This window comes from Heliangelus exortis, chromosome 11 (assembly GCF_036169615.1).
Source record: "Heliangelus exortis chromosome 11, bHelExo1.hap1, whole genome shotgun sequence".
NCBI lineage: Eukaryota > Metazoa > Chordata > Aves > Apodiformes > Trochilidae > Heliangelus > Heliangelus exortis.
The window spans coordinates 765,385-788,367 of NC_092432.1; the positions used below are offsets into that span (position 1 = coordinate 765,385).

The window sequence follows — 22,983 nt, forward strand, 5'->3', positions numbered from 1 at the left end:
GAAGGGAATGGAGGTGGGGAAGGGGCTGGAGCAGAAGTCTGCCCAGGAGCAGCTGAGGGCCCTGGGGGTGCTGATCCTGGAGCAGAGGAGGCTGAGGGAGACCTTCTGGCTCTCTGCAACCCCCTGAGAGGAGGTTGGAGCCAGGGGGGGTCGGGCTCTGCTCCAAGGAACAAGGGATGGGAGAAGAGGAACTTTTGGCACAACTCAAGTTGTGCCAGGGGAGGTTGAGGTTGGAGCTTGGGGACAATTTCTCCCTGAAAAGGGATGTCAGGGCTTGGCCCAGGAGGAGTCCCCATCCCTGGAGGGCTTTCCAAGCCCTGGAGATGTGGTGCTGAGGGACACGGGGCAGTGGTGGCTTTGGCAGTGCTGGGTTAGCGGATGGGCTGGATGTTTTTTAAGGTCTTTTCCACGCAAACTGATTCCACAGTGCTGTGATCTCCCGCAGCGGGGCTCAGGCTGCGGGGCGCTCCCGCACCCAGAACTACAACTCCCGGCATGCGGCGCGGCGGGGCCCGGGGCGGCTGCGCGGCGCGGGGGGGGCTGGGGCCGGGTCCGACCGCGCATAATGCGGCGGAGGTGGTGAGGCCCCCGCGGGGAGGGGGCGGGAGGAGGGAGAGTCACTTATAAATGGCGCCCAAGCAGGACCCCAAGCCGAAATTCCAGGAGGGTGAGTCCGGGGGGGTTGCGTGGGGTGTGTGCGGGCCGGCGGTGTGGGGATGGCGCGGGTGAGGGGGGGGGGGGGGGGGAACGCGGAGGAGAGGCCTGAGGGGTGCGGGGGGGGCGGTGAGGCCTGGTCGGGAGCTGAAGGAGGGCCGGGGGCTGCCGGGGGGGGGGGGGAGGCGGCTCTGGGTGCCCTGGGTGGGCTCCAGGTGAGGCAAGGGGGGGTTTCCCGCACCGCAGAGCCCACGGTGCGTGTCCCTGGGTGTGCGGGGATGGGTGGGCGGGCCAGGAGGGAACAAAGGGAACGATTTAAAGGGGAGGGGGGATGAGGGAAAAATAATCCTGGTGCTGGTTCTGTGGGGTGTCAGTGCGGGTGTGAGGAGGGGGACAGAGGGACCCGGTGCGGGGACACCTGCACCGGGGGTTCTGAGGGGGCACCTGAGAGGCTGCCCCGGCACCGGGGCTGAACTGGGCCGAACCGGGCCGGCCCTTGCTGGGGGCAGCCTCTGCCTCCTGCCAGCTCTCTCCTTTGTCACAAGGCAGAGGGTAATGGCAGAGCTCTGAGGTAAAGCTGTCCCGAGGCCTCCAGCTCTGCCAGGTCTGGGTTCAGGTTCTTGTCACCCCTCAGCACGGGCCATGGGTTGGTTTGTAGCTTTCACTGCTCGGCCCTAACAACGTGAGAATATGTGGAAAAAAATGAATCCCTGTGGTTCTTGTCTCCCTTCCTCTTCCTCATCGTTCTTACCCATAAGATGTGGGGCTTTCCTGTCCCCAGATACTCCAAATCTACTTCATTTTCTTGCAGACATAGGCATTCATTGGCTGTGTAAATCTGTTTAAACCTCCTGTGTCTGTTAGGCTTTTATTTTTTTGAGTTTGCAACGTGGTTATTATTTACCCTTCCTTGGAAGGGAGCTCAGTTAGGAATTCTCAGGGCAGTATTTAGATGACAGCTGGCACTGGTGGTGGAATCCGTATCTACAGCAAAGCACAAGATTTATTTTTTAGGTGAATAAGAGTTAGCAGTATGGTTCTGAGGAACTTATTTTGCATACATTTTGATTTTTAGCTGATAGTTGTGGTTGGTACTAACATGGGTAACTGAAAATCCTGGACACTGGTGAATGACAACTTCTGTCACCCTTTCTTCTCTGCCTGTCCCTTGCTGTAGCTTCTGAGCAGGGCTTCTCACACAGTGGTGATTTATCTTTAAAAGCACATTTTGCAGAAGAGTGACTGGAGGTTGGCTCTTGGGGTAGCTTCAGTAGCATTCTAATTGTGTGTGCTTTGTGGCTGCTTACACTGGGGTGTGTTCAGTCCTGCATCAACATTCCATGCCACGTGTCAGAGCAGTGGTATTATTAACCTGTAGGAACAGTCAGGGGTTTAATGGATGAGTCACGTTATAATAATTAATATAAAATCAAGTGAACCACAGAAACTTAAGAATTCCAGGCTGAAAACATGTCCACAGCTGTAGGAATATGAGTAATCTAAATTTAGTAGAGAAGTTAAAACTTTTGTGCTTTTTTTTTTTTGTCCCCACAAATGTGTTTGTGGTCTCAGCTGCAAGGCTGAAAGTGGAGGAGAGAATGGTTGGAGAAGAGGAGAGGCCTTGGGCAGGTCTGCAGTCAGCTGGGAAAGGAGCAAGACCTTGGTAGGGTGGTTCTGTTTTTGTTGTAACCTCCCTGCAAAGCTGAGATGCCTGGTGTGTATTTTTAAAATAAATCCTTGGTAAGTGTGGGCATCTCACCTGGAAAGACCTTGCATAAGAATTGAAGTAGAGGTGTGATTTCCAGTGGTTATGTTGTGTGGGGATAATAACATGGCTTCTACTTGTTAGCAGTGAGAATAATGACATTTTTGTCTTTTGAAACGTTCAGTGCTTTTGTATTTTAAAAAAGGCACTTCTGTGAGAACTTTTCTAAACAGTTCTCTTCCTTGAGACATGGAAACATTTTGCCAGCTGAGTAAAGAAGCCCTTGCAGGGGAACAGTTTCACCTGCTTGGGTCCTTAGGCTGAAGTCATCCTTGTACTGAGCCTGCATCTGAAACTCAAGGTGCCTCTGAGGTGCTCTCTGTGCCAGCCTTGCAGCAGTGGCTGGGTGTGTGAGGAAGAACATGAATTTGGGTGCCAATTGTTTGCTTAATTGTCCTTAAATCAGGGAGGTCCTCAGGAGTCTTCATGGCCTTAAATAATCAGAGCTCTGATTTTCTTCTGTACAGGAGTGAATTTGCTTCTTAAGCACCAGCATGCTTCTCAGATCTCTGCCTCTGAATTATTTTTTAGGCTGCTGCTGGATTTCATCTGCATTGTGCTTGATGCTTTGGATTTCACAGAAATGACAGGTGGTGCTGGAGTTCTAAAATGTTTATCTGCAACTTTCTTCCAGGTGAACGAGTGCTTTGTTTTCATGGACCTCTCCTTTATGAAGCAAAGGTATGTGTGGTTGCTTATTGCTGCAGAGGGTTCTGACTGCTCCCCAGGAAGATTAGGAATTGTAGTGGTGTACCTGCTGTGCCTCAGTAGACAGAATTAAGGACTGGAATTAAAATAAAGGAAATCCTGACAATATTTGAAATTAATTAGTTTTAAATCCCAGAGCTCTGTATTATAGAAAAAAAAAATCACAAACCTCAGTGGTACTGTGCAGCTATTCTGGTAAAGTACTAAAAGCTGGGTGGTGTTGTGTTGAACATCTGAACCCCCATGGTCCCCAAAACTGGGAGGGGTTTGTGCCCAGGAGATTTGGTGCTGGGGTTAATGCATGAGCCAGGAAATCAGCTGCAGGCTGAGCTTCCTCAGAGCTGGAGGTGGCTGAGTACAGTCAGATGGGAGAATGCTGCAGAAAATAATGCTGCATTGAAGGGACAAAGGAAGTGGCATCCTCAGGGCTGGCTTTTTAACCTCAGAAACCATCTGCTGCAAATTTGTGCTCTGGAGGAGAATCCCTGCACTTCCCAGGAGGGGCTTTTCTGCTGGGCCTCAAGCAGGTCTCACTGCCATGCCATCTTTTCCATGGGAGGAATAACTGATTTGGCTGCCTGCTTCCACTTCTGGAATTGAAACAAAAAGCTTTTGGGTTAGAACACCTGCAGAAATCACTCTTGCACCTTAATCAGAGGTGTAAATCCATTAGTGGCAGTGGATGTTAATTGGTGGGACAGCTTCAGAGGAATAACTGATTTGACTGCCTGCTTCCACTTCTGGAATTGAAACAAAGGGCTTTTGGGTTAGAACACCTGTAGAAATCACTCTTGCACCTTAATCAGAGGTGTAAATCCATTAGTGGCAGTGGATGTTAATTGGTGGGACAGCTTCAGGGGTGGGGGTAGAGAAGCAGCTGGAGGTACTTGGCACCTCTTCTCATGCTCTCAGGAAACAGTCATTCTAATGGTAAAATAACATCAGATAGGGGATGGGCTTGTCTAAAACATCTCCACTGGAGTGATTCTGCTTTGTTCTCTCCCATGCTGTGGAACCAGAGGAGAGGTGCAGTGTGCTCAGTGTAGTCTCCTTGCCCAAGGGCTGATGGAGGAGAGGAATCAAGGCTTCTGGTGTTGTGGGAACAAGCTCCTGGTAGCAGCAGTCTGAACTCTTTGGTCACTGAAACAGCCCAGAGCTCTGTGCTGCTGTGCTTCTCCATCCTGTGCCCCTCTTCTCCTTTACTCCAAGGTGGAATCAGTGTTGTAGGAGCTGGCTCTGCCAGCTTGGTGCCAGGAGGGATGGATCTCCCAGTTGGGAAGATAGGACAGGGATTTCTCCAGCAGGAAAGAGAGTACTTTGGTACAGAAATATATTTGAATCTTCTTTTATACTTCATGTTCTTCAGAACAAGTTAACACTTGTTAAGCACACTGCCTGTCTCTGGCAGTCTGGGTGAGACTAAGTGCCATTTGTGGCATTTTGGAGAGTAGCACTGAAACAGGATGTTCCTCTCTCTTTGGTGACAAGGGCTTTTTTTAACTGGAGAGAGTGCAGGAAGGATTTGCTGCAAGTCTTGAGAAAATGTTGTACAGCAGAAGGATTTTGACCTCAGATGCTTAGGTGCAGCCCAATTATCAGGGAAGGAAGAGAGCAATTACAACTTTTCTGGGTAGTTTTCTACTCAGTGGAAAAAAAAAAATCTTCAGAAAGATTCTGTGATTCTGTGTGTTGTGCACCTCCCTCGTTAGGTCACTGTTTTAGTGGAATAGTGGCATTTTGTGGATCCTTGCCCCCTTCCTGCATGCTGTGCCTCATCCAGCCTGAAGCTCAGGGCAGGAGGTGGGCTCTGGGCTGTGCTTTGCAGGAAGAGCCCTGTCCCTGGCTGTGTTTTCCTTTTCCCTAGCTGTGGTAGCTTGAGCTCTGACATGGCTCAGGAGGGAGCTGTGTTGTTACCTGGCAGTCTGTGGGGTTGTTCCAGCACCTTCCCTGCTGAGCTGAGGGCTTTGCAGCTGGCAGTGGGGCTGTGCTGAGCTGTAGAGCAGGGTTTGTGAGGGGTGCTTCTGAGTCTGAGGGGTGTTCCTGAGGGGTTGGAGTGACCTTGCTGTTTATTGTACCCTTTTTAATAGCCCCCTCTGAATCTCTGTATCTAGGGAAGCTTCTGTAGTCATAGGCCAGTCTTTTGATGGAAATGACTGTTTTTATTGACCTGATGTGTAATTTCTTAACCTAGAAAAAGCCCTTACTGCAACTCTTTCTACTGAATATAATGCTCTCTCTGTGGCTGTAGAGATCCTTATTATTTATTTTACTTTTGAAGACTCCTCTACTTCAGCCAGCTTGCCTGTCTGTGAGGTAGGGGCCTGCATGTGAACCAGCTCTCTAGTGAATGGCTTTGGCTAACCTGGGGGTAGTGAAGTCCCTGCTTCTTGGCTCTGCAAAGTCATCCTCAGGGGCTCCTGCTCCTTCTCCTGGCTGGAGGTGTCCCTGAGGGTAGCTGAGCAGAGTCACCTCTTTGCCTGGCCCTTCCAAAGCTGTACCTAGGCAGTAACTTGGGTTAGAGAACTCCCTTCCTGCTGTGAAATAGCTGCCAGTGTCCCAGTTGCTTGCATGGAGATCTCTGCATGTTTAAACTCTGAAACTAACACAGCAGGATTCCCTTGGGGTTCTGCTCCCACTGGCACTGACTGCCCTTTCCTCTCTGTTGCAGTGTGTAAAGGTTGCCATAAAGGACAAGCAAGTGAAATACTTTATCCATTACAGTGGTTGGAATAAAAAGTAAGTATTGAATAAACCAAGAGCAGTATTTCATTTTCCTGCACAGGAGAATGCAGGCTTTGTCAGTTTGAATGGGATTAGCACCACAGTGTCCATGGTGCTGGGAGATTGTTTCTGAAATGGACCAAAATGCTTTTTATACCTCAGCCATTGGTTTACAGGAGCACAAAGCAAACATTGAGGTAATAATTTCCCTCAGAGCTTTGGCTGTGTCAGACAAACTGGCTTGGGGTGTCAGCAGAGTAATGGGAAAGCTTTATAGTGTTCTGTTTGTTCAGGTTTGAAAATAGTTACTGTAATTTCTCCCTGGCAGAAATACCTGAGGACAAAAACTTCCTTGTTACAGGTTGGTAGGAGAGGCAACCCCTACTGAGGGGGAGCAAACCTCTGCTCAAATAAAAAAGTGTACTTCAATTTTAGAGTGCTCCTGGCAGCAAAGCTTTGGAGAAGCATGTCTGAGTGAGGCTGCAGGCAGGAGGGGGAGGCTGGCTGGCTGGTTTAGTCCTTCCCAGGAGCAGGTCTGGCCTCTATTCCAGCTCCTTCCTCATGCTAGGGTAAAACTGGATGCTGTTCCACTCTGAAAAAGTGGTAGGATTCTAGGTGAGAGATTCCTGAAGAATAAAGATGTCTCCATGAAATGAATGTTCAGCCCATTCAAGGTGAATACTTTGGTGACATTATTGCATTTATGTTCTTGCCTTTTTTTTCTTTCATTTGAATGGTGTCCTGCCACTAAGTTTGGGATTTAGGAGAAGAAGAATTAAAAGCTTCAACTCCATAGGTTTTCCAGAGAGCACTTTTCCCCTGTTTTGCTGGTTTTTGTTTCATTTCAGTACTGCAGACTCTAGAGTGAAGACTCTTGTCACTCTGTCTTGGTGTCACTGATGTGACTAAAACCTGCTTTGATCTGTAACTTTTTTAGCACCTCTGCATCTCCTCCCTGCCAGCAGGACACCTCTGCTCCCTCTCCCTTGGGAGCCCAGGTGGAGGGACCAAACTTGGTTTTTACAGTGGCTGCTGTGCATTGCTGAGGCACATTCAGCTGGCACTTCCTCTCCTTTTTATCTCTGCTGAAAGGTGCTGTGAGGGATGTTGGGACTCCTGCTTTTCTTGCCTGTGCTATTTGAGGATTTTGGGCCTCCAAGCTTCCAGTTAATGACATTAGAAGTGACATTGCTGCAAGACCTGGACAAGTGGGGCAGTGTTACTCCTGAAGTTTGATTTCTGTAATTATAGCCCTTTGTTCCTTGCTAATTGCTTGACTAGGTGGTTTGTTTTGCTTTGGTTTTTTGCAAATATCAACAGTTAGGATTCTGAAAGCTGCTTCCTCCTCCAGCATGATGCACCTCACAGTTCCACAGCACTGCTTTGGGAGGTCTCTTGCAGCTGAACAGACAGGATTGAGATAAGTGACCCAATATCTGGCCAAAGAATTATCTTAAAAACAGGGTTTTAGAGCATGTCCAGCAGGACCTGTGCCTCTCTGACTTCTGGGTGCTTGGCTTAAGGTACTTACAGTGTTGGTTTGGCCACCTTCATCTGTCAACACTGTTTCTGTGAAACAAAAATGCCACAGAACTCTTGTAGATTACCTACTTTAGAACCACTTGGCCACTTTTAATGTGTTTTATTTGAAATAAATTGTCAGATTATCCACTCTGTCAAAGTGGAGTTCTTGCTCTTAATGGCAATTTCCCCAACACCTCTTCTCTTAAATCATTCACTTCAGATTCTGCAAATATTCATGCCATCTTGGTTTCCTTCACAGACAGAAATCAGAGCTCTTCTTCTTACAGTAAGATCTTATTGCTGAATTTGTTAACCTATAAAATGTTGGAATAAGCAAAGGAAACTTGCTTCATTGTATAGTTGTGGCTACAGGTGTCCCATCATTTAGTAAGAATAGAATTATTTTTTTTCCTGAGATGCTGCTTTTAAATTAAAGACAGTCCCCTCCCTCCTAAATTGTCAAGTTTGGGAAACTCCACTTCCCTAGAAAAATTGTTACAGCTCCAGTCAGTGGGGAATGCATTTGATAATTTATACTTTTGAGTTGAGCCAATCCAAGACCTGACACAAAAGCAGAGCTCAGTCTCAAGTTTTGTGCAGCTTTTAATTGACTGTTGCATGTAGAATGCAATTCTGGAATGGTTTTGAATGACCTTGTGATTTTATTTTCTTTATTTTTTTCAGCTGGGATGAATGGGTTCCAGAAAGCAGAGTGCTCAAATACGTGGACACCAATTTGCAGAAACAAAAAGAACTTCAGAAGGCCAATCAGTAAGTATTTTTGTTAGAAGTCCTTATTGGTAATTTTTTTTTTTTTTTTTTTTTTTTTGCAGTTTAAATCTAAGGGAAATTGGTGAATTTGGGGGAGGGGGAAGAAAAAGCATTTAAGAGGCATTCCCATGCTCATTTATTCTTGAGATGCTTTGGCTCACAGAGGTTTTCCATCTTGGTAAAGAGCAAGCTGATATTTAGTTTTAAAATGGTGACTTTAGATTTTAAGGAAGAGTGGGCTGGTGAAAGGGAGAGGCAGCCTGACAACAGGTCCATTCTGCAGTGTGGCAATTAGGTGGCTAAAAACCAACCCTTCAGACATGCTGTAGCCCTGAAATGTGTTGTTGGGTGGTAGGGATCTTCACAGGCAGCCTCAGGGTGCCTCCAAATAGTTTGATTTTTCATTAATGCTGATTTTGTATTAATACTTTTTATCAGGAAGCTGGTTTATATTTTTCATGCTGCTTCCATGGGATTCAGAACAAGAGGGATGGGAGGGGGAGGAAATGGATGTTGCTGCTGCTCAGGGTTGTATGAAGCAGCCTGAGTCTTTTTTCCATACTGAGGTGAATGTTTTCCTGCACATGACATGTTCTAATTCACAAAGCCATTTTCTAGCCATTCCCTAAATGTTTTGCAAAACCTTTGAGGGGAAAATAAACTTCTTTTTCCATGAAAGTCATATTTACAACTTTACTCTTTGAAGGGAACAGTATGCAGAGGGGAAGATGAGAGGTGCTGCTCCAGGCAAGAAGACTTCTGGTCTGCAGCAGAAAAATGTTGAAGTGTAAGAAGCTTTCTTGTTGTTTTTTCTTTTTTGATTGAAAACGACCCAGAACAACACAACACCCCACCCCCAAAACCTCCCAAACTTTTGCTTGTCAGTTTTACTATTGACCTCTAAACAGTATTTATCTTAGCAGGGTTCTCCAGGCTAAACTGCTTTACTTCTGACATAACAGCCATGGTTCACTTTTGTGATTCCAAAAGGCCTTTGTTATTATTCTGCCTTCTGAGACTGTGCATTGCTCAGTCCTGGATCCAGGTACCAAGCAGGCAGTAACACTCTGCTTTTTGGCACTTTATTGCTCTTCCATTAGTGAACTGACACTCAAAAAGTGGTGAGGCCTCTTAAGGCTCTGGTATCCTGGTGAAGGCAGTTTCTGTATAGAGAATTTTACAGTGCTTGGAAGCTGTGGAAGCACTTCTGAGTAAAATCCTTGAAGTGCCTTGCCTTCTTAGTGCACAAGTGTTAAAACTGCATTTAGGGAGCCTTTGTTTTGCTGGTTTTGACAAAATGGAGCCCTTAGGCTGTTTAAAAGTGGTTTTGCATCTTAAGAGACCAGAAGCAAGCTCAGACATTTATTAGAAAAATGATGTCTGGATGTAACTGTCATTTCTTTCCTTCCATCCTTTTTATTTTTCAGAGTAGGCTTGTATGTTTTCATGATCAGGTTCTCATTCAGTCAGCAGCTCTCCTGCTTTGCTCATGTGCCACAAAACTCTTCTGTTTGGGGTGGGGCCTCAGTTAATTATAAAGATGGCTGTGACTAATGAGATGTCTCAAACTCCTGACTTCATTTCTGATTCTGGTTTCCATGAGGAATCTACTGAAATGACATCAATTCCTGATGAGAGCACTTGGCAGCAGCCTCAGGATTCCTGTCTCATTTAGGGCCAGCTTTATTAAGGAATAATTACTGATTTGAGAAGTGCAGTGCTGATGGGTACAGTTAATTTTTTTGCTCTAGATCCTGAATTCAGATTCCACTTGGGGATTAGTGAAAGCCCAGCCAAGGCTGTAAATTGGCTCCTGACCTCTGGGATGAGGGTCTGATGGAACTGGGAACAGTGCTGTGCACTGACTCCCTTGGGTGTGGTGCTCTGGGTGCCCCATCAGCTCAGGTGGGACCTCTGACAGGGACATAGTCACCTCTCTGTCATCTTTTGGGGACCTAAAAAACCAAAACAACCCAAACCAAACGTCTGTTTAGTCAGTTCCTAATGAATGTCATTAAAATCTAAATAAACCAGATGTAAACTATGACCATCACCAGTTTGGCTGCTCCAGGGGTGGTTGTACCCAGGTCACCTTGCACTGCAGTCACTGGGAGCAGGAGTAATGTCACGTGTGACTCCATTTAAGTGTCTACAATTAGGATTATGGGGAGCATCCCAGTAGTAACTTCAGGGTTAGGCTCCCCATGCTGTCAGCTTTAGTCACCCTGAGAGTTCAGTCTGATTGCAGGGGGATGAATTGCTCTCTCTGGGTGAGTAAATGCTCAAGGTGAACCTGCACCTGGAATCAAGGTTGGCTGCTCCACCACACCCAATAATGTTGCATCCAAGGGAGATCCACACAGCAAAACCAATTTCCTCTTGAGCCCCTGTGGAACTCTAAAGCTTGGAAAGAAGTCACCAGGTCTGTCTCTGCTCTCTGCTTGGAACCAGGTGGGGTAAGGGATTGACTTTTTCTGGAATCCCCACTGTGGTTAATAGGTGGTTGTTTCCAGCAGAGCAAAGGGAGACAGTGACCTCATCCTCTGCAATTTGTTTTGTGTTGATTAAAAATAATTAACTCCTTGATGGTGGATTGTAAGAGCTGTAAAGGGGAGGGAGGAGAAGTATTGGCATGAGAACTGCAGTCTTGGTCTGTGAATTCCCACTCAGTTGTTGCACTGATCTTGCTCCTAGTCTCTGGCTGTTACCAGCATCTCCTGCATCCTGCTGAATCACACCTCTGTGTCTTTCAACAAAGTCTCCCTATTTTTCTTCCCTGTTTGGAGGCTCAGGGAGAGGAAATACTTTGGTTTACCCTGGCAGTGCTGCAGGGTTGTGTTACTGATGTATTATTGATCCAGCTACTGCTTCCCACACCCTGCTTATGGTTAAAGGCACAGTGGCTGCTGACAAACCCCAAAATGCAGCTCCAAGAAAAAAACTTTGGGATTGTTCTCTGCTGTCAATCTGAGGTCGTTGCAGATACGTAAAATATTGATGGTGGGGAGGGGGAGAAACTGATCGTGCCACTGTTCTACAAGGGTGACACTGTCAGCCTATTTGAGCCTCAAAATTTACCTTTTGTAGCATTCTTGGAGGACTGAACCCAGGGAAAGGTAATTTCAGTTTTGAAACTGATTCCTCAGAGAGCCAAACGATAACGGGGAGGAAACAGCAATCTCAGCAGCACTTACTCCTCCAGGAATGCTCAGTGAGGCTATTAACATGCTGCTCTAGAGGTGAATTTTTGAATCTCAAATGGATTCTCTTGAAGGTTAAGCACTGGGTCTGACATTCTCTCCTTAACTCAAGCCCCATTGTGCCTAGATTTTTCAGACGAGATGGAGCCCATACTGTTTGCTGTTTGGAGACCCCTACAATATCGACGCGGTGAGTTAAGGATGGACTGTCAAACCAGGATTTTCATCCTGAGATCCAGATTTTCCATAGATTTCTTGGAGAGACTCTTAAAGTCCTCGCTTGGAATGCTCTGAGCCCCGGGGGCAGCTCAGTACTGCAGCTGCTGCTTTGGTCTGGGTGTGTTTAAAGCCACCCCCTGCTCAGCTGGGTCAGGGGCAGCCAAAAAGTGGGGGAGAATTGGCTTCAGACTTGTGAGACTGCCTGGTTCTAGAAGGTTACAGTTGGTCTGCATGCTGAGTTCTGCTCCCATGGAAACTGGGAGCAAACTGCTCTGTCCTCTGTCAGCCTTGGGAGTGAGGCTGCTGTCCTGGTGTCAGAAATGTCAGGTTTGAATGTGCTATGTTCTTATCATTGCCTTGAGGTGGTTCAGAATAATTGTTTCTGTGAACTGCAGCAACTGGCCCCAAGGGCTTCTGAGGGTGTTTGTAGGCAATATTTCATCAAACAGAAATATGTGTGAAATGCAGGTTGTTAGTTTCTAAAATAATCACCCAAGTAACTAGAATCCAATGTAAAAAATAATTTTGTATGGCTATAGCAGGCTGCCAGAAATGGAATGGAATGGAATACAAGGCTACAGACACTGGCTTCTCCAGACTGTTTGTTTGAGTCTGCTGAATTCCAGCTTGTAAGAGTTGATGCTACCTTTGATGGGCCTAATGTTACAGCTTTCAAAAATTCAGTAAACAATTGGATTTAATGGATTTAACCTTTGTAAAGAAAATGGATTTAAATTCCCACTTGTAAGAGTTGATGCTACCTTTGATGGGCCTAATGTTACAACTTTCAAAAATTCAGTAAAAAAATGGATTTAATGGGTGCTTGGAAAACAGGAAGGGCAGCTGAGAGTGTTCTGGAGAGAAGATATGGCACTGAATAACACATCTGAGAACAACATCTGGGTTTAGGTGAGATGTGTGCAGCCTCAACAGAGATGCTCTCAAAACAATACCTCAGCTTGGAGTTACTGGGGTTTTTTCTGCTGATAGAAGGCTTGTTCTTAATCTGAACACTTTACTCAAAAGGATGTGCTCCTTGTGGCATCCTCTGCTATCTTGGGTCCATCCAGGAGCTCTCACCAGCTACTTCAAGTCCTCTCAGTGTCAGGCAGCATGTGAACACTGCCCAGATGCCTCTTGTCTGGGCTGTGGTTACACCAGCTCCAGCCAGGGATCTTCCAACCTCTCCTGCTCTCTGGTGCTCACCAGTAACATGTGTTTAGGGATAAACAAGTGAGACAAGTCTAGAATGATGCTTTCCCCCCAAATACCCTTTTTGTGCCTGGCAGTCTGTAATTAAGGGACTTCAGAGCTGGAGGCTGTGCCCATGGGATGGGTTTAATCACCCTTGGGAGCTCTGTCTTCTGTTTATCCAAACTTCTGAACCCTTTGGGCACCCCCATCATCCTGAGGCAGTGTGTTCCCATTTCAGTTCAGTCCCCTGCTGAGGAGGGGAGCAAAGAGGATGATTCCTGTCTTTGAGTGTCTGCTGCTTTGGGATTTTTTTTTATTTTTTTTTTTTTGTCTTTTACATCTGTCTGAAGGAAAATGTGTTAGTTCTTCAAGCTTCCCCTTTTATCACCAGTGATACCTCTACCACACTTCCCCTCTTATTCCTGCCCCTTTTTTTCATCGTGTCATTTGTGTCGAATTGTATCTTCTGAGCTGTTCTTATTTTCCACTGAGGGTTTCTTAGAGGTGTCCCAGCAGACACAGCACTTGAGAGCTCTGAGCATTAACCCTGGCTCTTTTTAATGCAGACTTCTGGCTGCTTGAGCTGGTGCCCGAGGTTCTGGGACAAGCACTTGATTATCTTCCTTCTGATGAGCACCTGTGGGCAGGGGAAGTGCAGCCTCTCAGGATGTTGTTGTCTTCTCTGTGCAGTCTCACCACTCACTTGCTGGTGAGCACAGTCCTGGGCTGGTTACAGAGCTGGAATTTCAGTGTTGTGCTCCTGGGCCATGGGCTGCTTATTTTCCTACTGACTCTTCACCCTTGAAATGCAGCATTTTACTGTCACCTCTTCACTGAGCTCTCATGTTTTCTACTGATGATCTTCTTTCTCCACAAGTGCAGGTGGTTGTGTCAGGAGTTTATTTTTGGGTTTCTAATTTGGTCGTTTTGATCCCTAATAGCTGAATATTCTTGTTTTAGCTGCTTGTTCTTCTTTTGCTGAAACAACCCAGCAGCAGCACTTCACCTCCACAGCTGCCTCTTCACTGGGTGAAGAGTGGAATTCCAGCCAGTCTGCTGCACAGGCTTTCAAAACTCTGCCAGATGCTCATGTTCTGCCTCTGACCTCAGCTTTCTCTCTTCCCTGACAGAGATTTCTCTTTTAGCCTTTGCAAACAGATGGCTGCTTTGACTGGAAACAGAGGTGTATGGCTTGAAATACAGAGAATCAGGATGTAAGAAATGAGGTGGGAGAGCACAAGTAGCTGCTTAGAGTGGTTTCTGCCAGACCCATCCAGAGCAACATAGATGGGGGATGCTGTCTTATTTACAGTGGTTCTTGAAGTACTTTATCAATTCTGTCTGCTCCAGATTAAGATTCTGCCTCTAGACTAATGCTTGGCATTTTTATCTTAGGATTTTTAATTCTGGAAAGTACTCCCTGATCCTCCTTGTTTGCTCTAAGTTTGGAAGAGAAGATTTTTTTCCCTTCAATACACGAGTCCATTATCAATGGTTTATTTGCCAATTGGTCCTTCTTCCTGGAGAGATGATCCTTATTCTGCCCACAGTTTCAGCCTAATGCTTGTTTGTGACTTGAAGCTTTTAAAGCCTTCCTCTGCCTCTCTCCAGACGTTCCTAGAAACCCTGCCTACTTCCTGACCCAGAGAAACCCAGTTCAGAGCCTGAATACAAGAGTCACTTGAATTTCTGAGGAAATAATCTTGTGCTGGTAAAGAGTTTTATCCACACACTCAGTAGTTTTTTTTGAGAGGCTCCTGTTTAACAGTGAGCAAATTGAAACCCAGCTACAACTACTCTGAATGAGAATTTTCTGAAAGTGCTTAGTAAGTGTACAAAGTTCAGATAATAACAAAGTTATAGTAACAAAGTTCAGATAATAACAAAGAGACTTGTTAGGACAGTTTAATTTTACCATTCTCTTGACCTATCTGCATATTTACATGTGTGCATTGCATTTCAGGTGTCTTTTAAAATTTTGGGGAGCACAGCTCTTCATTTGGAATAAAAATAAGGGCTAAGGACTTTAGAGAAGTGTGAAGTGTGTAAATTATAAATAGTAAGTGCTGAGAGAAGCCTTTGGAAGATTAATATTAGGGACAGTGCTATTCAGAACTGAACCAAATTTTCCTAATAAGTGGCAAGTGTAGTTGTGATCTCTCCTAAAAACTGGAACTGCTGGCAGTCCATGCAGCTTTGGGTATATAATTGTTGTTTGAACTTCCCTCTCTTGCTGCAGTGCTAAAACTGGTTTTTCAATACTTTACTGGAAGCTACTTCAATTGACTGAGATTTATCTGGTCATTTGCAGCACTCCTGTTTCCTTGTTCCATACTCTGTCTCTGAGTGATCCCTGAAATAAAGTAGTTGGCTTTCCAAGAACACTTGGGAAGATGAAACATCTGTAGATGTTACTTGCCCAAGGGGCAGCCAGTGCTGTTTTTAAACACTTGGGTGTTCTTGGCACCTTCTGGGGTTTTGTAGATTTAAGCTTAGTGATTTTTTTCCCCCCCCCAAAAAAAAAGGTGAATTATATAACAGTTACAAGAAACACCTTGTATCATAACGTTGGATGCTAAATCATATCTGACATTTCTTTCATGTGCTTAAATCTAAATACTCCCTGGGCCACTGAGTAACCACTCCTTGCTCTGAACTTTGCTGGCAATTTTTCTGGCTTTCTACTTTGGATTCTTCAAGTATTTCTATCTTTATGTTTGCAATAATTTGTGTTCTTCTTGCAGGAAAACAAAAAAGAACAAACAGAAAAGTAAGTATGTCTTTATTTTGTATATAAATGGATATCCCTAGAGAAGGACTCTTAGCTGGAATTCAACCTTATAATCTGCATTTACTTTACCACCTTGTGCTGTTCCTCTTGGATGTCAGCTGTCTTTTCCTCCTGGTCAGGAGGAATGCATACTTCTCTGGTTTGTACACAAATCTGTCAGGATTTTGACCTCTTGCAAATTAACAACCCAGTGATATTGCTGTGGAGCTGTGGAAATAATTTCATGAGTCAAACTTAGACATTGAGTTGGAGATTTGAGGTATCTGCAAAGCTGAGCTGCTGGTTGCAAAGAATTCTTCTGAAGAACCTCTGGATACTGATGTATAACCTCACAGAAACCTCCATCTTCAGATGATAATGGAAATACAGCAGTTTAAACTGACACAAAGATGTGGGACTTGCAGAATATATGTAATATATAAAACAAAAAAAAAAACCAAACCAAAAAACCCCATAAGTGAAAAAGGTGACCTGAGAGAAACTGGAGCCTTACTTTTGAACCCTTCTTTTAAATATTCTGGTTTTTCTTATTGGCTTCCCAGCTTTCTTAAGCAGCATAATGCCTTTTTTTCTCTCTACAGCTCCAGGAATTGGAGAAGGGAGCAGTACCAGTGAGACTCCTCAGCCTCCCAGGAAGAAGAGAGCTCGAGTAGATCCAACAGTTGAAAGTGTATGTGTCTGGTTCTGTCCCAGGGGGTTGGCAGCAAACTTCTTTCCTTGCTCAGAAATGCAGAGAGCAATGCTTTGTCCTGGGAAATGGTACAAGTGCAAAGCTAATTCTCAGGTGGCCTCAAAAATGTCAAACTATTTCCTTGCTCCCTGTGGAGCCTACAGGAATTATTTTAGCAATTTTTCACCAGTGGTGTATTTCAGTTGTGAAATGCCCCATGGAATATGGGTGGCTCTTAGTTTGGACAGTTACTTGAAAGTGGCTTTACTTTTTTTTCAGGAAGAAACATTTATGAACAGAGTTGAAGTAAAGGTGAAAATCCCAGAAGAGCTGAAACCATGGCTGGTAGATGACTGGGACTTGATCACGAGGCAGAAGCAGGTAACTTGTCAAAACTTGGCCATGGATAGGCAAGGAGGCTGACACTAGAATTCCAGATCCTCTTCAAGTGCAGTGTAGAGAAGTCTCCAATGTTTTCCAGCAGCCTGATGGCTTATTTGATAGTTTGCATTCTGGCTGGATTTTACCCAAAGGTCCCTTGTGAGTAGGACTGTCCATGTAGAGTTGAGGAATAGATTTGGTCATATCAAGCTAGAAAGGGAAATAATTAGAAACTTTAAGCTTTAAGTGTGGTGTTAACACTGCATGCTTGGCCTGCTGGTGTGCTCTGAGCAGTGGCCTGAGTTAGCAGAGAACTGGTTTGTAAGAAAATCCCATGGGATGTGTGTTTTACCTCAGCTTCCTCCTGCCTGGGCTGGCTGTCACTGCCAAGGTCTGCCAGGATCTGCTCTTGTTCTACAGCTCTGATAAAAACTTCTTTTTAGGGTAGTGATTCCTAACTTCTGCCAGGCTGGAGCCATAGAAAGCTGCCTGAAACACTGAATTAAACTTTGCTTTCCATTCAAAAGATAAAACACTTTTGTGAAATATATTATGTGAGTATATACATACAAAAAAAAATTATGTGAGTGCTTTGCTGTGTTCCTTTGACTCTTGGTGACTTCAGTTCCTCAGGTTGTTGTGGAGCTGCACAGGTGTTAAATGGACATGTGGTTGCTGTTACTGGGTTTGGGGTATGCACAGCTGGGACAGCTTAGTGTTCCTGATAAATTTTCTTCTACAAGTATCACTGTGCATATTGATGTAATCCTAGCATGGAGATATAAAGGTCTGCACAAATCAGACAACTTGTGTTTGCTTGGTTTTGCTTCCTGTGTAGCTCTTCTATCTTCCTGCCAAGAAAAATGTTGACTCCATTTTAGAGGATTATGCAAACTACAAAAAATCACGAGGAAATACTGATAACAAGTGAGTAGTCATCATTTCAAACCCTAAGTGCTTCTCCTGCTGTTGTTATTGGACTTGTACTCTATGGAGAGCTCAGTGAGATGATTAAACATGGCCCAGCCCTACTTGAAGCTTCATGCTCTAAAGCCAGGGTGTTCCAGGAGTTCAGAAATCTTTGAGGAGGCAATTCAAAAAGGCACTTCTGCTCTCTGAATGGGGTTTCTGTTCCTCCCCCCTTCCCTGAGCCTTGCCCTGGAGGAGCTGAGAGAAGCCATGTAAATAATTTTCCATTCTAGCTCAGACTTCCTACCTTGGGCAAATAAATTCACTGGCACTTGATAGCTACAAGCTGAATAAACTATAAAAAGGTGCTTGGGAGATGAGCAAAGTGTTACTGTGTGGGTGGACCCTCTGAGGGAGGTGGAGGGGGGAGGGACAGGGAGGTAGAGGATGATGACTTCTAAAAGAATGAGATGGGCAGAGCTGGTTGCCTTGTTGTGATAGCTTTGATGATTTTTATTTGTAATTACCCAGCAGTCCAGCCCTGACAGCAAACAAGGGGTGTTTACTCTGGAACAAAGCTTCCCTGTTGTAAAGGGAAACTAGAGATGTGGAGCTGCTGCATCCAATTGAAGAGGAAGCATCTTACTGACTGCCAGGGTGTTTTAACATTCCTTGATGTCATTGTCCTAATGCCTGTCCTAGATTTGCTTGCAGGGTGGAGTGAGGGCTGTGCTTTTCAGGAGGGCAGTGTCACTGCTCCCTCCTCCATGGCTCCTCTTCAGTGAGCTGTGAAGCTGGAGGCTGCAGAAGCAGGGGGTTGAGAGGCTGAGTTAGAAAGGGACAGTTTCCTGGAATGTTGGGTGCTGTCCCCTCCTGCTAAGCAGCTCAGTCTGGTTACTGAAAGTGATTTTGTGCTTTTAAACTGGTGTGAACTGGGATTAACTTTGGCTGAAAGCAGAGGAGCTGGTGGGTGTCCCTAGAAATACCTCCTGTTGCTCTGAAAGGACTGCTCTGAGTGAATGTCTGAGTGGGTGACTAAAGGCAAGGCTTTTCCTGGTTGGCCTGAATTCTTAGAGTTCAGAGCAGTTTATTTTTAAAGGTCTTGAAATGCCTCATCCCCATGGCTGTATATTTTAAGGTCTCCAGACAAATTTCCTTGAAAATTCTGCAGGCTTGCAGAAGAGAATGATGTTGATGGTCTCCCCAAGCCAACTCTCAGCTTGCATCCATGCAGCCAACACAACAAAAGTCACAGTGTCCCTCTCTTTACCAGGGAGTATGCAGTCAATGAAGTTGTGGCTGGAATCAAGGAGTATTTCAATGTCATGCTGGGAACTCAACTGCTCTACAAGTTTGAGAGGCCCCAGTATGCTGAGATTTTAGCAGACCACCCCGATGCTCCAATGTCTCAAGTCTATGGTGCCCCACACCTCCTGAGGTTATTTGGTGAGTAGCATCTCCAGAGGTGGAAGAAAAGCTGGCAGAGGGGCCCCAGTGCTTCCTTTTGCTCTCTTGAGCCTCAGTGGCTGTCAGCTGCAGGTACTTGACAAGCAGCTGTGAAACCTGTGGTTTCATTCCTTCCTCACTCTCTGCACCTAAAATGTCCCGAGCCATTCAGGGATTTGGAGTGCAAATGGATTTCCAACAATCTGGTTATTTTGGGTGAGCTTTGTCTATCTAGAAATATTCCTGGGCTGCTTTCCTGCCCCAGAGCCAGGCTCCAGGCTGTGCTGGGACACTCCTGGAGCTGCTGTTTGTCACCAACAATTGCTGCTTCTTTTGGCACAGTGCGTATTGGAGCCATGCTGGCTTACACTCCTCTGGATGAGAAGAGCCTGGCTTTGCTGCTAAACTATTTGCATGACTTCTTAAAGTAAGTATTTTTAAAGTCTTTCAGTAAGAAAAGTCAGTAGGCAGGGGCTATTGCAATGCAGCCTATTTTCAGTGAGGAATTGTTAAATAACATACATTATATATATATATATACATATATATATGAAGATATATATATATAAATATCTTCAGCCTGTGTGTGGTATGTTCACTGAAGACTGCAATAAAGTTTTCTGGGGCTCTGCTGCAGGAGTAACATGAGTCAGGCTGGCTGTGATCCCTCCAGTTATCCTGAGGGGATTGCTGGTTAAAGCAGTGTTTATGTACCTAGCAGTCTGCACTTTAAAATGTCCCAGTCTGCTGCTTGTTTCAAAATAAATGGTGAAGCAGGGATTTGTAGCTACTATAAAAAGCAGATTACAATTAGAGCAAACTATCAAGTTACACAACAGTTACTCAACCAAGAGCAAATGTTAAAGCCTGATGAACCCTCCTAATGTTGTTTCTGGCACAGGCTGGCATTGTAGCTTCAGTGCCCTGCATGCTGCAGTGGTGCTGTAGACATGTTGCTTTTAGAATGAAAACCTGGTCCTAAATAACACGGGACTTCAGTGCCAAATGTGTTTATAAAATAATAATAAAGCAGACATTTCATTTCCTTGCTGCTGTAAGGAACTGTTGAGTCATTTGATGCTTCATTCACCTGTAAATGTTCCTGAGTGGGAGACTGTAAAATCTACAGCAGAGTTTCTTAGCCAGCTTTTAGGACAGCCATAAACATCCCAAACAGTGATTGTCACACAGAGAAGATGTTCTGTGTGTTTTCATGCAGAGCTTTGGTGATCTGCTTGTGTTTGGAAATACTGATTTGTAAATAATTGGTGTGATTATAGCACTAAGCTCTCCTGCAGGTAAATGTCAGCTTTTATTGTTGGTATTTGGGGAAGGGTATTGGAGGTTGAAGGAAAACCCTCCAAGCAAACATAAAAGAAATGAACAAAAGCAAATGTAAGGCAGCTCTGCAGTGGAGCTGAAACCAGAAATCATCAGATTCCCAGGGCAGAGTTGTCAGGGACTGGAGTCTGGAGTTGGCTCTGTCTTTTGAGTCAGTCTGAAGCAAAGGCAAGTGCTGAAGAGCTTCCAAATGGAGAGAGGAATGGGAAGCCCTGAATCCATTGGATGGCAAATAATGGCAAATAATGGCCAATAATGGCCAATAATGGCCAATAATGGCCAATAATGGCCAATAATGGCCAATAATGGCCAATAATGGCCAATAATGGCCAATAATGGCACATAATCTGATGTGCTGCTCTGGCACTGAGATGCCCATTGCTCCTTTTGCTGCCACTCATTTACCTGCTTCAGTTCCAGAACTTCCAGGAATGAGCTGAACCCCTGACTGAACCCCAAGTGTCAGCTGCTTCACCCTGTTAATCTGAACCTCCCTGAGCTCACTCAGAGCTGGAGTTGCTGGGCAACTTGTTGGGAATTTTTTATTTTTTCCCCGTGATCTGTTAAATCTTCAGATGCTTTCCCCAGCTCGCTGGGTAGCAGGTGTATGTCAGATTTGCACCCCTGAAATTGTGTGTAATGGTTCACTGTGTGGCTGTAAACAGCAGAGACTGGAGGCAAGAAGGTAATTTAATCTTTTCATGAATTTTCCCAGGTATTTAGCAAAGAATTCCTCTGCCCTCTTCAGTGCCAGTGACTATGAGGTGGCCCCTCCGGAATACCATCGGAAAGCAGTGTAGTGCTGTGCCAGGAGGTGGTGGTTGCATCCCTGTCACCCTGTCCTTCTACACCTTGTTCTTCACCTTTCTCTTGCACATGTCTCTATTGCACAGATGATGTGAACATAAAGTGAATAAAGTTGTGTGTTTTCAGACAGAACTGGTAAGTTCTGGAGGTTTCCTTGTCCCGAAACAGAAGCTTGGAGTCTCCTGGGAGCTCTCTGGTGTTTCTGCTTTGCTCCTGGTGTTTGCATCAATGGGATGGGAAAGGATGCATTGTGCTTTCTCATTGTGTCAACTCTTCAGTGCTCGTGGGTCTCTGACATTAAGATTTGTCTCTCTAAGCTGCTTTACTGTGTAGTAACCACAAATGCAGACTCTCAGGCTGAGGTTTGTGATCACCCAGTGCTGGTGCTATTGGTTAGTCTGACTTTTAAACCCATTTACTTTCTTGGTGTTGGAAGTAAAATGTTTGGTCCACAAGTGTATGCTTTTGGTTAGGTAGCTGAAGGACTGTGACTTTTTTTTTTTTTTTTTTAAATATTCTAACAATAGCAAAATGTGTTATTATATCATAGTGTCTTGGAAATGTTTGTCTTTCACAGAGCTGTTTTACAAACCTCCAAATAAACTTTTTTTTAATTTCAGATGTTTGTTTTTATTATTTGCATCAGTTGATAACAACTGTCAAGTCTGATCTCGGTGTATTAAGTCTGGTAGAAAGTTCTCCAATCTTAACCTGGAGATGCTGTGTTCCTTTTTTATTCTGAGGACTTGGTTCCAGCCCATGCAGCCAGGTTCAGTGGGTGAGGTGGATCCTTTTTCTCTGGAATCCTCACCTAGTCTGTAAGTAAACTGAGTTTCAGAGCATTGGTACCAGGTGTGGTCACTGCTCCTGACCCTGGGGAGCTCCTTCTGGCAGTCACTGCCCTCTTCTGATCCAGTTTCAGATGGACAGCACCACCCAGCCTCCTGGTTTTGGGGTCTCTGGAAGCTGCTCTCATTCCCATGCTCCTGATTCCTGACCCAGTATCACAGCAAAAGAGATGCAACAAAACCAGAGGTGGCAAAGGAAGGGATGCAGGAGAGCTGGGAACTCCTGCCAGGGAGGGTCTGGCACCCCGAGGTGCCTCCTGTGTTATTTTCCTGGGCAGGTTCTGTTGCACTTGGCTGTCACCTCCCAGGCCTGGTGCAGCTCCTCCCTCTCCTCGCTGCTGCAACTTCCCTGGGAGCTTTACACCCTTTTTCTGGGAAGGTCACCGAGGGAATTGGCTCTGAGCTGCACACTGCTGGCTCAGCCTGTCCTGTCCAGCTTCTCTTTCTTCTCCTGCCCTCCCTCTGCCTTTCCCAAGGCAGCTCCATCATGGAGTGACCCCCTTGCTGCTCCAGCCCTCGGGGAGCCCTGACCTCTCCAGGTCTCTTGTCTGTGTCCCCTCCTGCCCTTAGGCCTAGGGGGGGACTTTTGGTAGCAGCTTTCAGACCAATGTGACAGGAATTCCATCCAGTGTGTGACCTCAGCCTCTGTGCTCCCCTTGCTGACCCCAAAGCCCCCAGGAGGCAGGGAACTGGGGCAGCCTGAGCCCAGCACCTCTGCTGTGCCTGCTGCTTCCTTATAGCCCCCCCAAAACCTCTGCTCTGCCTGCTGCTTCCTTATAGCCCCCCAGCACCTCTGCTCTGCCTGCTGCTTCCTTATAGCCCCCCAGCACCTCTGCTGTGCCTGCTGCTCCCTTATAGCCCCCCAGCACCTCTGCTGTGCCTGCTGCTTCCTTATAGCCCCCCCAACACCTCTGCTGTGCCTGCTGCTTCCTTATAGCCCCCCAACACCTCTGCTCTGCCTGCTGCTTCCTTACCCCCCCCCTCCCCATTGCTGGGGCTGCAGGAGGGGATTTGGGGTCCCCCTGGGAAGCAGA

General features: G+C 45.7%; 1 protein-coding gene across 4 annotated transcripts; it reads left to right on the forward strand.

Moving 5' to 3' along the window:
- Positions 1-532: 532 nt before the first annotated feature.
- Positions 533-21,720, forward strand: MORF4L1 (mortality factor 4 like 1). 4 transcript variants are annotated; one of them, XM_071754075.1, is made up of 13 exons: positions 533-667; positions 3,054-3,100; positions 5,796-5,863; positions 8,057-8,143; positions 8,850-8,930; positions 11,471-11,533; positions 15,501-15,526; positions 16,129-16,217; positions 16,497-16,598; positions 17,437-17,525; positions 18,781-18,953; positions 19,296-19,380; positions 21,010-21,720. In XM_071754075.1, the coding sequence occupies exons 1-13, from the start codon at positions 628-630 to the stop codon at positions 21,092-21,094; spliced, it is 1,035 nt and encodes a 344-aa protein (XP_071610176.1). In that variant the 5' UTR covers positions 533-627; the 3' UTR covers positions 21,095-21,720. The 4 variants fall into 4 exon arrangements, with proteins under 4 accessions (XP_071610176.1, XP_071610175.1, XP_071610177.1 ...); XM_071754074.1 differs by having other exon boundaries at positions 540-667; positions 11,456-11,533; XM_071754076.1 differs by lacking the exon at positions 11,471-11,533 and having other exon boundaries at positions 540-667.
- Positions 21,721-22,983: the final 1,263 nt, after the last annotated feature.